Source organism: Alligator mississippiensis, chromosome 16 (genome assembly GCF_030867095.1).
Source record: "Alligator mississippiensis isolate rAllMis1 chromosome 16, rAllMis1, whole genome shotgun sequence".
Taxonomy (NCBI): Eukaryota; Metazoa; Chordata; order Crocodylia; family Alligatoridae; genus Alligator; species Alligator mississippiensis.
Window position 1 is genome coordinate 34,776,049 of NC_081839.1, and position 14,831 is coordinate 34,790,879.

General features: G+C 64.8%; 2 protein-coding genes across 10 annotated transcripts in view; one reads left to right on the forward strand and one right to left on the reverse strand.

The window, feature by feature from the left end:
- Positions 1-13,741, reverse strand: SMIM35 (small integral membrane protein 35). 7 transcript variants are annotated; one of them, XM_059719882.1, is made up of 5 exons: positions 9,369-11,609; positions 5,364-5,480; positions 4,719-4,752; positions 4,189-4,323; positions 1-587 (listed from the first exon to the last, which is right to left on the reverse strand). In XM_059719882.1, exons 1-4 carry the CDS (start codon positions 9,811-9,813, stop codon positions 4,218-4,220), a joined length of 702 nt encoding a protein of 233 aa, XP_059575865.1. In that variant the 5' UTR covers positions 9,814-11,609; the 3' UTR covers positions 1-587; positions 4,189-4,217. The 7 variants fall into 7 exon arrangements, 5 of the variants coding, with proteins under 5 accessions (XP_059575865.1, XP_059575866.1, XP_059575864.1 ...); XM_059719883.1 differs by having other exon boundaries at positions 1-4,323; positions 5,382-5,480; XM_059719881.1 differs by having other exon boundaries at positions 1-4,323.
- The window catches only part of TMPRSS4 (transmembrane serine protease 4), a 15,560-nt gene continuing 12,338 nt past the window's right edge, over positions 11,610-14,831 (forward strand). For all 3 annotated transcript variants that reach the window (XM_059719877.1, XM_059719878.1, XM_059719879.1), the window contains exon 1: positions 11,610-11,813. In XM_059719877.1, coding sequence (XP_059575860.1) covers positions 11,610-11,813 — 204 coding nt within the window. The remainder of the gene's footprint in view (positions 11,814-14,831) is intronic.

Genomic DNA, 14,831 nt, shown 5'->3' on the forward strand with positions numbered 1-14,831 from the left:
CTTGGGAGACTCTTTCTATTAAATATTTGTGCAACGATGTGGAAGCTTTACAGAAGGCTCCAGCACACGCACATGCGCACAAAGCAGCCCGAGGAGTGAGTTCCTCAAGACGGACAGAGGAACTCACTAAACCTCAAAGTGGAAATTCCAGATAATTACACATTTCTCTGCATCAGCTCATAGCTTGAGCCAGGGAGGAGATGCACGGGAACTTTCCACTTGGGCAAGCTTCAGCCTCCAGCGGGCTTCAGCGACCTCTTGGAGCTGCCATTGATTGATGCCATCATTTGCTGCCACCTTCGGCATCAAGCGCTAAATCTAATCAGGCACCGTGCTGGCTGGGCCCCGCATCTGTACCTTCGCGGCCGGTTTCTGTAGGACGGTCGGTGCCTCCAGGAGCGGGACTGGTGCGTCCGCCTGCACCTGCCCCCGAGCCACTCTCGCTTGCTGACTCATTGCTTTTCAGCCCCTCTGGTTTCCTCATGCAGATGGTTGTGTTCGCTCTTGTCAACCAGCTGGAACGTGGCACGTGCGAACGTGGCACGGCCACCAACGCTGCCATGCGCTGGGCAGCTAGACGGGGACGCCTGCGAGAAGCCACCATGCACGTGATGGAGAGGAACGAGGAGGAGGAGAGGGGGTGGGAAGTAGCTTGGGTCTGGCGCCCCTCCCACACGCCAGCGCCTGGTGCAGGGGCAGAAGGCGAAGGCGACGGCGGTTGGATGGAGAGGTGGCAGGAGGACCGGCCCTGGCTACTACAGCTCTATTAGCAACACGAGCTAGGTGCCTAGGACAGACAGGCAGATGCACGCGCATGCAAGCGCAGGAGCACAGCTCTACCCAGTGCTGGGCTGGATCCAGGAGAGCTAGGGGAGGGCCCGTCATTGGCACCATCCCCGCTCCCGGGGTGACCGGGCACCAGATGCCCGTCCCTCCATCTCTGCAGCACAACTGCACAGTCTTAAGGGTCGGGGCTTCTCCCAGGCCAGGGACCGGGGCGAGACAGGAGAGGGGCTGAAGGGCGCAAGGCCTGGCCAGCCCGATCTAGGAAGGCTGCAACCGCCTTCCTTCGAACTGGTTCCTGGCCCAGGCTGCGAACACCTGCAGCGACGAGGTGGGAACGCTGCAGGGCCCGGCCCCACCGCTGCCTGCGCCCTCCCTCCCCGGGCAGGCGTGGGTGTGTTGACACCCCGCACCCCGCAGCGCAGCCACGTGCCCCTCTCCCCAACCGGCTCTGCTTCCTGTTGTTGTCCCCGCTCAGCAGAGCTGCAGGGCGGCAGACTTCACACCTCGCTCCCAGCCCCTTTGTTGTGGCCGCGCTGCTCCCCTGCCGGGGCCGGCCCAGGCTGTTTTGTTCTCGCCTCTTCTGCATATGCGCCGTGCCGCACGGTGGGCCTGGGGGCTTCTGCCTTTGGAGAAAACAGTCTGGAACGAAGCACCCAGGAATCCCGTGCGCCCGCCTGCGCGCTGTCTGCCCGGGGCGGGGGTGTCCCGGCCTGGGTGCACCCACTCGCAAAGCGGCATTGTCTGGGCCAAGCAGCCACTTCTCACAGCCCCCTGCCCTGCACACGGCAGGGAGCGGGGTGCCCCTGCCCCTGCCCCTGCCCCTGCCCCTGCCCCGCACGAGGCCGCAGGAACAGCAGCACGAGCACGGGAGCAGGGGAAGCGGGCACTCCGGCCTCAAGGCCTCCAAGCAGACATGGAGGCCGATGGACGTGGCATGCGGAGCAGTCCCGTGCCCTGCTGCCCACCCGGCTGGACGCTGCGCCAGCCCTGGGAGCCGCCCTGCCCCACGCAGCTCGCAGCTGCAGCCCGCTCAGACCCGAAAACGTGAACCTGAAAACGCGGAGTCAGCAGGGGGGCGGCACGCTCACTTCCGCTCTCTGTGTTGTCGTACATGTGCCCCAGGAGCTTGTTTGCTTCCCTGGGGGGAAGTGTGCAGCAGTCTCATTTGCTCAGCGGCACCTTCCCTGCTCCTTCCAGGGCAGCGTTTTGTTTCTATTGCCTGCCCCTGGGGCCCGAACACCCGGTGCCAGTCTGACCGTGCCGCCCCGCTGCCCACCGGAGCAGCCCCGGCACTCGGAGACACGCAGGGCAGTGCTGCACAGGCCTGGTGCTAGCACGGGGCTGACAGCCTTTGCTGCCTGGCAGCTTGCAGGGGAATTACCTGCTTCCTCTCGCGGTGCTGCAAGGGAGAACAGCTCGGGCCCCCGCCACCTGGCCACAGGGCTCCAGGCACTCTGGGAGCACCTGAGCATGCAACCACCCAGCGCCCCATGAGGAAGGGGAGCAGGGCCCGAAATCTGGCTCATCCCCCATGCAACCCCTGCCCTGGGAGCAGGACACGGCCAGCAGAGCCAGGATGAAAGTGCGGAGGGGGAAGTGCCCCGAGAACCGAAACAGCAGCCTGGGTTTCTGTAGAAATCCAGCAGCTTCCCGGTCTGCTTTTTTAGGAACCAAAAGCATCGGACTGCCCCCGGGGGGGCAGGGGAAGTCCCCGATGGAGTCGGCCCAGAGGCAGGGGCTCCAGGGAGACATCCACCGGCCGTCAGACCTGGGCAGGCCGAGGCTGACCCCCAACCTCAGCTCCATGCAGCAGGCGGGTCCGGCCAGCTCGGTGCCAGGGGAGCACAGAGGGCAGGAGCAGCTTCTCGGGGCTTGGATCCTGGGCATGGAGCCTGCCAGCTGCCGGGCGAGGAGTCAGGGCACCCCTGCACACCCTCAGTCATGTGCTGGCGCAACCATGTCCAGGCACCTGCTTGCTTTGCCCCCTGGGCGCTCGGCTCCGCCAGCCCGGGGGCCGGGGGAGGCTCCACCCGCAAAAGCAGTGACCTGATGCACGAGAGGAAGTTGCTGGCAGCAGGGGCTGGCCCAGAGACGGGGCTGCTGCAACAGCCTGGCCCTTGTGAAAAGGAAAATAAAACAAGTGCCCGGGAAAAGCCCCGATCCCTGCTGCTGGACAGGCCCGGGGGAAACCTCAGGGATCTCCAGGCAAAGCCTGAGAAAGCTGCCCAGGCCACGGGTCCCGTGGGACTCGGGTACCCACGCGGCCATCCCTGCTCCTGGGAGCAGCACCCACTTCCCCGAGCGCAGGGAGCGCGCAGCACAAGTGCACTTCTGTCCCACGCCGGCAGCCGCTGCCTGGCTTTCGCCCTGGGCCCCGGGCTGGGAAAGGCCCTCGGCCGCCTGTCGGCATGGCAGTGCGTGTCAGCAGGGCCCGGTGGCACCAACCCTCCCGCGGGTGACCCCCGGCTCCCAGCACCTGACACCGCAAGGTCTGGGGCAGGAGCCATCCGCGAGGAGCGCGCAGGACCGGGTCCGTGCCAGGGACAGGCACTGCTGCAGCACAAGCGCGGGGCGGGAAGGTTTCTGCGCAGCCACGGGCAGTAGCAGGGCCCCGTGGACTGGCAAAAGCAGGGCCAGAGGCTCACACCTCCCGAGACACCTGGGTCCCTGCCGCCAGGCCCTCGGCCATGCTGGCCTGGCCCGCTGCTCGTCTGCGCTGAGACCCAGGAGGGACTGTGCGAGACGCTGGGGCCGCCCAGTCCAGCCAGCTCCACCCTGCAGAGCAGGAGCCCTCTCCCTTCTCAGCCACGGTGGAGCAAGCATCAGTGCCACGGCCCGAGGAAGCCAGTGCCCCGAGGCAGGGCCCTGCACAGGGCAGGCTGGTCCGTTTCTTCCGTAGCCCCTGCGCAGGGAGGTGAAGTGGGAGGCAGGGCCACGAGCGGGGAAACAGCGCCTGCGACAGGCATGGGATCTCGAGTAGCAAAGGGCTGGGGACAGGCATCAGCCAGGAAGCCCGAGGCAGCCTCTCCAGCAGCAACATGCACCGAGTCTCTGGGCACACCCCGGTGTGGAGAGCTAGCCCCCCACCCCCCACAGGGTGGGCAGGGCAGGTGGCACCCCAGGGTGAGGGGCCGTGGGAGGGATGCAGGGTCCCTTGCTGGAAGAATGAGCTGCGACAGCAAAGCCCCATCTCCCCACCCTCCCTGCCCCGTTCTTCCCCTGCCGCAGGGAGCTGGCGGGGAGCAAGCAGCGGAGCCGGTGCCCTGCCCACGGGCAACCCCCCAGGCTCAGGCGTGGTCTCAAGCCAAAGGGACTCCCTCCTGGATTCAGGGGCAGAGACAGGGATGCCCATGACCGACGGTCCCTGCCTGAGGGAAGCGCGTCAGGCTCGGGGCACCTCACCTGGCAGCGGCAGCGCCTCGAGTGCCGCGTCACACGCCTCTGTCTTGGAACCGCGTGTACCCGCTGCCCGCGTTGCTCATGGAGCCGCTGACGGTGAACGGCGAGGCCAGCTCCACCTCCACGGACTTGAGGCCTCTGAAGGGAGCCAGATGCAGCCGGGGTGAGGAAGATGCCCCAGGCTGCTGCCACTTTGCCACGCAGCCACCCCGCCACACCCATGCCAGGGGCTCTCCCACAAGTCCCCCAGGGCAAGGGCTGCAGCCTTTACCCCGCATGAGCTCTGCAGGCCCAAAGCCAAGAGGAGCAGGCGGCTGCTGGCAGCCTCCGGCACCCAGGACCCCTGCCCTGCTGCCCCGGGGGGCTCCTGCCCCAGCTCTCCCCCCACCCGCAGCCTTGGAGGGCAAGGATGTGCTGCCACACACTCCCTGGACTGACAGCGAAGGTCACAGCCAAAGCCACCAGCCCGCCTGCCAGCCAACGGTCCCGGGGCTCAGCCTCTGCCATGCCCACAGCCGGTGCCAGCTACTCACCGGATGTGGTATAGGTTGAAAACAAAGTTAGGCCCTGGGAAGCCAGAGACAGAGAGAGAAGACGTTAGCAGAGAGCAGCTAAGTGCGTGGTGCCTCAGCTGCAGGATGTGGCCCCACGTACACGGTGGGAAGGCCCTTCTGCATGTCTGGAGCCCGCGTGGAGCCAGGCTGGACGGGTGCTGTGCCAGGTCCAGGCTCCTGATCCAGCCCCCAGTGCAGCTTTGCTGTGCGGTGTCCATGGATGCTTTGCAGGGGCAGGGGTCCATGCCCTTGTCTCTCTGGCTCCTGGGGGAGTTGTACGCACTTCCCAAGAAGTGGGAGCGTTAGGACATGCCAAGCACCAGGCACACAGGGAGAGGGCTGGAGCAGCTGGTGCCTCTAGAGACGTCCGGCTGCTCCGGGGCTGCCCGTCTCGGGAAGCGGCGTGCTGCATGCAGCTGCTCCCAGCTCGCTCCAGCCAGGCCAGAGTGCAGCGCGCTGACACTCCTGCTTCGTGGCACAGGGGCCAAGTCCTCCCACCATCACCGGCCCCGCATTTCATCTGGTGCCAAGCTGGAGCCCTCGGAGACGCACAGGAAGGGAGCAACCCCGCGGAGCGCCCCTCAGCGCTGCCCCGGCCTCGGCCCACCGCCCGGCCGGACTCACGGTGCCAGCAGTGCCCACCCTGGAACCACTTGATGAAGCTGTAGCCGAGGATGCCCAGGATCAGCAGGGACAGGCCCACGCCCAGGAGGAGGCCGAGGATGCTGATGGGCTCGTTCCCTGCAAGACAGAGAGGACGCACTCTGGAGGGGACCAGCCACAGCGCCTGGGGGCTCCGGGCGCAATGGGACCCCTCACCCCTGCCCGCCCTCTGGACCGTTCCCCTTACAGCACGGAGACGGCGGTCAGGACACTGCTGTTGCGCCAGCCACGCGCAACACAGCTGACACCCAGGGCTGTGTCCCCTCCCAAACCCCCAGCTCCCAGAGTCCTGGGACTGCAGCAGCATCCTGCCCTTGGGGAAGAGCTGAGCACCGCAGCCCGGAGAGGGAGGCAGCAAGTCACGATGCCTTCTCCCGTCTGCCTGATGCCAGGGCACACTGCCTCATCTGCGAGGGCAAAGCTATGACCCCCACAGCCCTGAGCTCCCTGGATTGGCCCCAGCACCCTGCCCGGGGTGGGGGCACGGGTGTTGTTTGTGACCCCAGCCAGGCAGGGGGGCAACAGCGCCACAGGGCTGCACCCTGCCCCAGCAGCAAGTCAGGAGCCTCCTTAGCCAGCCCTGCTGGCATCGGCCTCCACACACCTGCTCTTGGGCCTGGCGCCGCTCGCCTGCACCTGCCCAGGCCCAGAGCATCTCCTGCTCCTGCCTAGCCCGAGCCCATTGCTGGGGAGCCGGCTCCCTCCTGCGGCCACGCACGGCAGTGCCAGCCCTGCCGTGAGCACAGCCTGTGCCAAGCCACGGGCAAGGGGCAGCAGGAGCCCCCCAGCACCGTGCCTCCTGCCAGCGGCCTCTGCGGGGGCCAGAGCAGCCGGAAGCTGCATACCTCTGGGGCGGAGAGCAGCACGCCAGGCACCTGGCACCGGGAAGCACAGCCCCATCCTGGGCCACCCCCAGCCAGGCTCCTTTGCAGCTTCCCTGCAGCACAGACGGCTACTGCCCCAGCTGCAGCAGAGGCCACACAGGCCCCCGGATGCCGTGGAGGAGCCACGCGGAGCTGAGGGCTCTGCAGGGCCAGGAACAAAGACTTGGCCCTGAGCACCAGCCCGTGGCACCCTCACTCTCCAGCTGCCCCAAGCCTCGGCACCACGCCGACAGACCCAGGCCAGGGGAAGAGAGCGAGCGGGTTGCTACAAGCCCCACCGCACTGCCCACGCCTTCACCTCAGCCCCTGGGAACTGGGCAGCCTTGCCCAGCCCTGCCCAGTGCCCCCCCAGTGACACCAGCACCACCTGCTCTCAATTAGCACCTGGGAAGCTGCACACCTGCAGCAGCTTTGCAAACAGAGCCGCTGTGCCAAGCTGGAGCACTGGGCCCGCTAATGAGCACTGGGCCCACGGGCGAAGCAGAGCCCTGGGAATGGTGTGAGCAGAGCTAGTGCAAGAGCAGAGGCTGGGGGGTGCCAGGGGTCACAGCCGTGCTGCCCAGAGCACCTGGCACAGCTCTCAGGCAAAGTCCCCGAGGGCCCTGCACAGTTGGCAGAGCAGGACACCGCCAGCTGTGGGTGCATCAGACCCGACCGAGCCCGCGCCAGCCCCATGGACAGGACCTTGCCAGGGCACTGGTTACAGCAGTCCTTTGCCCCTGCTCCCAAGGGCTGAGCACCACTTGTCTTCCTGGAGCGCGGCTACATCTTGCAGCGGGCTGAGCATGGAGCAAGAGGGAACGCACCCTCAGCCCGCGCCCCCCGTGCACCCACAGGTGCATCACAGAGGAGAGGGCTTGTTCCTGTCAGGCCTGCCCCCATCACCACGCAGCATGCAGGCCTGTGCCCAACAGCGACAGCAGGGGCGGCTGCAGAGGGAGAGGGTCTGAGCGGGGCAGGTCCAGAGCGCTCCGGCCCGCCAGCTTCCCTGGCCTGTTTATAGCTCCCAACCGGCCCATCCCCTCCAGGTCTCCTGCGGCAGTGGGTTCCCCCAGTGAACACTGCACGGTGCACGCAGCCTGGCTTTGCCCTGCCCCCATCCAGGCCAGCGGGTGCCCCTCCCCGCTCGTCCCATCCAGCCCTGCCAGGTCCATGGGCCTGTGCCAGAGCCTCCCTCAAGCTCCCGGCAGGCTGGGTCACTGCGTGGGTCCCTGGCCCAGGTCTTGCAGGCATCACGCTCCGTGATCACACCGCTCCCTGCAGCGACTGCACGCTCCGCTCTGGTCTGCAGGAACAGGCAGCCCTGCCCGGAGGGAAACGGGGCCGCCGGGCTCGCCAGAACGCCCTGGGGCAGCGTTACACAGCGGACACTGCGTGCGGATGCACCTGGGGACTCTGTGCATCAGGCCCCGTGGGAGCTGTGGGCCTCGTGCTCCTGGCCTGGTCTGGCCTGTCTGTGGAGGGAGCAGGCCAGCACGGCTCTCCCCCAGGTGGGAAGTGTGGTGTGTCAGCCCAAAATGCCACTGAGAGTCATCCTGATGGGACCCCCAAAAGGGACCCCCACACCTGCCCAGGCAGCTGCTCCACCTCTCCCAGCAGCTTCCTGCCAGGCTGCCAAGCCCATGTCACACATGAACGAGTGCAACAGCACAGCACGGCCCAGGGCCCTGCTGCTCACCGGAGACACCCCGGAAAGCAGCCCCTGGGAAGGTGCAGGCACTAGTCTGGGTGCTGAATGGCTCTCAGAACAGCCCCGCCAGCGCTCCAGACAAGCCGCGCATGGGCTTGTGATGGGGGCACACCCGGCCGCCGGCCACTCTGGGGGCACACCCATAGGTTTCATAGACTTCACAGACATGAGGGCTGGAAGGGACCTCGGAAGATTATCGAGTCCAGCCCCCTGCCCAAAGGAAGGGCAGGAAGTCAGCTGGGGTCATAGGATCCCAGCAAGATAAATGTCCAAATGTGTCTTGAAGGTGTTCAAAGTGGGCGCTTGAACCACCTCCGGCAGCAGGCTGTTCCAGACCTTGGGAGCTCGGACAGTAAAGAAATTCTTCCTTACGTCCAGCCTGAAATGGTCATGGAGGAGTTTGTGACCGTTCGACTTCATCATCCCTTGGGGCGCTCTGGTGAACAGACGTTCCCCCAGATACTGGTGGTCACCCCTGATAAGCTTGTAGGTGGCCACCAGATCACCCCTGAGCCTGCGCTTTTCCAGGCTAAAGAGCCCCAGGGCGCTCAGCCTGTCATCGTAGGGTCTGCTTCCCTGACCTCTGATCATGCGCGTGGCTCTTCTCTGGACTCTCTCAAGCTTCTCCACATCCTTTTTGAATTGTGGAGCCCAAAACTGGACGCAGTACTCCAGCTGCGGCCTCGCTAAGGCCGAGTACAGGGGGAGAATGATGTCCCGGGATTTGCTTGAGAAGCATCTATGGATGCAAGCCAGCGTTTTGGTCGCTTTACTAGCCGCAGCATCGCACTGCAGGCTCATGTTCATCTTGTGATCAATCATGACCCCCAAGTCCCATTTGTCTGTAGTGCTAGCCAGCGTAGCACTGCCGAGCCTACAAGCGTGCTGCAGGTTTTCCTCCCAAGGTGGAGAACCTTGCGTTTTTCAGTGTTAAACATCATCAGGTTCTCGTCCACCCATTTCCTGAGCCTGTCAAGATCTGCCTGGATCACTCTCCTGTCCTCAGGTGTGGATGCTTTACCCCAGAGTTTGGTGTCGTCAGCAAACTTGGCCAGTCCACTTCTGACACCAACATCCACATCATTAATGAAGATGTTAAACAGTATTGGCCCAAGAACAGAGCCTTGAGAGACCCCGCTGGTCACTGCGCACCACAACGATTGACTTCCCTCAACCACCACCCTCTGGGTCCGACCACAGAGCCAATTCCCCAGCCAGTGGATCATGGTGGACCCGAGGCCGCAATTGGCCAGTTTTGCCAAGAGGTGATCATGGGAAACCAGATCGAAGGCTTTTTTAAAGTCAAGATATATGACATCAATCTTCACCCCTTGTCCAGGTGATAGGTCACCTGGTCGTAGAAGGAGATGAGACTGGTCAAGCAAGACCTACCCGCAACAGACCCGTGCTGGCTACCCCTCAGGATGTTGCCATCAGCCAGTCTGTTAAGGATGGCCTCTTTGATAATCTTTTCCAAGACCTTCCCCAGGACAGAGGTCAGGCTGATGGGCCTGTAGTTTGCCGGACCCACTTTCCTCCCTTTCTTGAAGATAGGCACCACATTGGCCGTCTTCCAGTCTTCAGGCACTTCTCCAGAGCGCCAGGAGCTCTCCAAGATCTGTGCCAGGGGCTGGGCTATGATGCTCGCCAGCTCCTTGAGTACCCTGGGGTGTAACCCATCAGGGCCGGCTGACTTGAAGGTGTCCAGCCTCTCAAGGTGTTCCTTCACGAGGTCAGCATTGATGGAGGGCAGGGGATCTCCCTCACCCGGGCCTCCCTGTCCCATAAGGCAAGGCCGTCCCATGGGACTGGTGAAAAACCGACGCAAAGTACCCATTTAGCAAGTTGGCTTTTTCCTGGGCCTCAGTTGTCAGTTGCCCCATCTGGTTTAGCAGGGTCCAATGTTGCCCTTCCTTTTCCTCCGGCTCCCCACATATCTGAAAAAGGTTGTTTTATTGTCCTTGATACTTGTAGCTAGTTGAAGTTCAGTTGCAGCCTTGGCTTTCCTCTCTGCATGTCCAGACCAGAGCAGAGTACTCCTCCTTGGAGGTGGATCCCATCCTCCATCCTTTGTAGGTCTTTCTTGACCTACACACCTAGCCACCCACTCTCCACCAAGACCCGCCTTGTGCAGAGCCCAGTGCCCAGGAGGGATGGCGAGACACTGATTCCTCCACCAGCGCCACTGCAGGCTGCCTCTGAGGGAGGAGGGAATAACTCAGGTCCCCAGTTTTGCAGCACTGCCCCTGGAAAGCAAGGCAGCATCCAGCCGGAGATGCAGCAGAGGGGCTCCGGGGGCCTGGAGACAGGGACCGGCCACATGATGCCGACCAGCCAGCACAGCGACAACCAGCAAGAAGCAGCAAGAGCAGCGAGGCAGCAGACACACACGGTGTAGCAGTTTCAGAGTTATTGCTTGTTCAGAAAGCCCATAAATAAAAAACACAGCTCATAAAGGGGTGACTCAGAGTCCTGGGGCCTCTTCCCCGACCCAAGTAAGTGCTGCCGCTTCACGCTGCTCCCTTGCGGTGCATTCCTCCCTCTCCTGGCCTCAGGGTGCTGCCTCCAGCCTTGCAGCCCTTGGTCTTGTGCCAGACCACCCAGTATTGCAGCCACCAACCAAACAGCCTCCCCCTCTCTCCCTGCCTGCTCTTCCCAGGCTCTGCTGCTTCCTATGGGCCAGTGAATTATCCTCTGTAGCTGGTCCTCTTCTCCTAGCACCTGCAATCAGTGCCTGCGGCCTCCAGCATGGCTGGCATCCCTGCCAGCCTGCAGGCCCCTACAGCCGGAGCATGCAGGCTGCTGCAAGCTTCTGCCAGCCCACCTGCCACACCTGAGCAGCCCCCCGGCCTTGAACAGTCCTGTGTGCCCCGGCTCCAGAGGGTGCTGGCAGCCCCGGGGTTCACACAGCCTTGCAGGGGTCCAGGGTCCAGCACAACACAGGCCTTGGCCATGCCCAGGACATGAGAGGAGCGCGATGAGCCTGCCAACAGCAGACTTGGGGCTGGAAAGAGCTTCCCTGCAGCAAACGATAGCGCTGCCAGGCCAGGAGCCCATGCACCACCCAGCGACACCTGCTCCATCCAGGCCGCTTCCTGGATGCTTTTGATGGGACTCACCACCCGTCAGGCCCAGACACTTTGGAAGCGATGCCCCAGGAAAGTCAAAAGTGCTCACCCCACCCCAAGGGTAGGCGCAAGGCAAAGACACAAGCCCTTTGCCCACCCGGAAATGCAACCTCCTCTGGGTGCAGCTGGCAGCACGCAGGGCACGGCAGGGTCACATGCCAGGTGAGGGCAAGGCGAGGTGCTGCTGAGGGAAGGGATCAGGGTGCGGGTGGGACGCACTGACTCACTGCAGCAAACCTGAGCCCAAGGAGCCGGTGACCTGACGGCAGGGGCATCACCGTGCCGTGACCCCGTGCATGCTCCTTCCTCCTCCAGCACCTCTGCTTCCCACCAAGGCGGGAGGCGGGGTGAGCGGAGGGGCAGGAGGAAGAGCCTTGACCCTCCCCTGCGATGGCACCTCTGCAGGTGGGGCGGGTGCCCGGGAGGATGCCCGCGGGGGTGGCGCTTCTGATAGACGGGTGTCATGTTACAATACAAATCATCATTCCAGTTTGACTGCTCCTGCATGGGTTTAAATAGCACTGCTGCTGTCCCACGGCCAGCACCGATACCACGGCCCACGGCAGCGCTGCCTGGCACAGCAGAAGGGCACCCGGGCTGCACAGCATGGGACCCAGGCCACACTAAGGGCACTTGGCCACAGCAGTACACACGCTGGCTCCAGGCACCCCGGACTGGGAGAACCAGCTGCACGGAGCTGGCGAGGATGGTGAGTCACCAGTGCCAACAGCGTGGCTCAGAGCCAGCGCCCTTGGGCCCCGCCGGACCCCGGCATCCTCCCCCCAGACAGGTGCGCTCCATGGCCTGGCATGTTGCAGCCTCCTGCTGCGGGCACAGGCTCGGTCCCCTCCAGGGCTGCGCAGCGCTTGTTCCTGTATGCCCGGGAGAAACCACCCACCCCTGCCCCTGCCCCTGCCCCTGCCCCTGCCCCTGCCCCTGCCAGGCCACCTGCTGTTCCCTGGCTCCAAGAGCTGCAGCACCTGCACCCAGGAGCGTGCTCCCCGCTCCCCGTCTCCGTTTCGTGCAGCTGTTGGATAACTATATCACCCCCCGCTGCTCCCAGGCCTCTGCAGCTGCCCTTCGGACCTGCACAGTCGCTGCGCTTTGGCGAGTTGCTCGCCAGGCCGCGTGCACCTTTCCCAGGCTGGGCAGCGTGCTCCCGAGAAGGGCCGTCCCCCCCGGGCTGCTGTGTGACCGCCGGGCTCAGCACTCCCCACAAGCCTGTCGGCCCGTGCACCCCGGCAAGGCTGCTGGGGAGGGCGCCTGCACTGTGCACCCGGGGAGCTCCCCCCATGGGATCCCCTCGCCCAGAGCCCCCCAGGCCAGGCAGGGCACAGCTGAACGCACCGCTGGGCCACCTCAGCACCAGCAGCTCCGATCCCGGAAAGCTGGCGCTCGTCTCAGCCTCGAGGCGGCAGTGACCGCTCTGCTTTGAGCTGGGACCGAGTGAGGCTGCATGGCAGGGAGCGAGAGCCCTGTCCACCCCCGCTGGCAGCAGGGGCTTGCTCTAGAGAGGGGGCGATTTTGAAAGAAATGTCGAGATGAAACATGGCCCAGCCATCGCCGCGCTGCTCGGGGATGACCTGCCTGCGTGGGGGTCGCTCCCCTAGATAAGCGGAGGCTGGAGAGGACAGAGCTCAGGCCGGGCCGAGGAAAGGGAGACACCAAAACAGGGCCAAGCTCCAGAGTCACCTGCTCTGGGCCCTGCCCCATCTCCCTCCCACTCCTTGAACCAGTTTTCTGACCTCTGTGGGTGCAGCGAGCCAGGAAGAGGCCACGGCCGGCGAGTGCCAGGAGAGGCCCGGAGGCCCACGCTGGAGGGCAAAGCAGGGGGAGGAGACTCACTGGAAGTCCCTCTCACCCTCCTTGCTCGGGGGGCAGCAGCGACTCCCGAGCAGGTGCCGGCGGACCGGCACCCCAGGCTGTGGGCAAAGGCGGCACGGCCGGCACCCTCCCACTCAGCTGTCACTGGCCTCGGCCGCGTGGGCGCCGAGTGGGTGTGACAATGCTCCAGCTTGTGCAAGCACGGGGATCTGAGTGGGTGGCATTGCACAGCCACGCCAGCCTCCCCACGGGGGCAGGAGGGGCTGCACCAGGGGCAGGAACAGGGAAGGGGAGCGCCTGAGCCCTGGGCTCCCAAGTCACCCTGCCCTGGTCCCTCCGGTGGCAGAGCTGTTAGCGACAGCTTAACGAGCCATGGGCTCAGCTGAGCTCTACCCTCCTGCCCAGGGCTGCAGTTCCTGCTGCATTAGCCCCCGCTCGGTGACATCGGTGTTTCCCATAAAGCCCCGACTCCTGGAGTCCTGTGACCACACGGGGAGCTGAGCCTGCAGGCAGGGCTGCGGAGAACGTGGAGCACCCACAGCCGTGATAGTCGAGGCAAAGAAAAGTGCTTGGCATTCGTGACCGCTGGGGTCTCGTAGCTCTGCGGAAACTTGACGGGCTGCTCGCTGTGTGGGGCTGGTGCACCACCGCCGTCAGCAGCGAGGGGCAGCTGAGAAGCCTGGGCAGCCCCCAGCTCTCCGCCAGCCGCCCGGAGCCCTGCTCCCAGGCCCAGAGCCCTCTCCACCGCTCTTCTCTGGGCCACCTGGCCTCATTGCGCTCCTCCTCTGCCTGCTGCCCAGGGCAGAGCCGGAGCCTTACCTGTCATCGTGGGGCCCAGCCGCGGCACCGGGGACAGTGGTCTTGCTCAGGGCTGGAAGGGACAGTAAAGCAACATGTCAGCGTGCTGATCTCCATGGGCCAGGCCAAGCCGGCGCCTCGCGTTAGCAGCCAGGGCGCAGCTCCCAGCAGCACGGCGAGGGCTGGGGAGAACGTGGGGGTCCGCGCACGAGTCCGGCCTCGCAGCCCTGACCGAACGGGCCAGTCCCGGAGCGGCTCAGCTGCTGCTTGGGCAGAGCGGGCGTGTGCCAGGGCCCTCCTGGCCCCGGCGAGGCTCCTGTCCTGCCATCCAGTGTTACCGGGAGCTGGAGGGAGGGCGCAGCGCGGTGCCTTGCTCCTGGTGCCAGCTGCTCCGAGGGGTGGATTGTTTACAGCGTCTCCTAGCAGCGACAAAGGCTGGCCCTGCGCTGGTCCCGGGGGTTGGGGCGCCTCCCCTCCCCTCCCCTCCCCTCGGGACCAGCAGTCAGACACGGCGATGGGGGAAGGCAGGAGCCCCGGGGGCCGTCCCAGCCGGCCAACCAGACCTGGACGCTAACGTAAGGCGGACATGCTGGGAAGCAGAGCCCAGCCACCCAAGCCCCCACGGGACTGAAGGGCGTCTGGCCCTCCCTGCTGGGATCTGCGGAGAAAAAGGTCCTGAGAGCGGATCTGCAGCCTGTCCCCACAGCCCTGTGGGTGGGAGGCACTCTCCACGGCAGCGACCCTCAGCCGCGTGCCCCGAGAGCCTTCGAAGGGTGCCCTGGGAAGTGTGAGATGAGCAGAGAAGCCAGCCTGGGGCTTGTCCCTGCCTGGCTGTTTCCCCCCCGCCCATCTGCCTGCCCGCCTGGTCCCTCTGCACGGAGCTGGGCGAAGCCATCAGAAAAGCCAATGGCACTTTATCGTGCATCAGCAGATGCATGACGAATAGGTCCAGGGAAGTGATACTTCCCCTCTATCGGGCGCTGGTCAGACCGCAGTTGGAGTACTGCGTGCAATTCTGGGCGCCACACTTCAAGAGGGATGCGGATAACCTGGAGAGGGTCCAGAGAAGGGCCACTCCTATGGTTAAGGGCTTGCAGACCAAGCC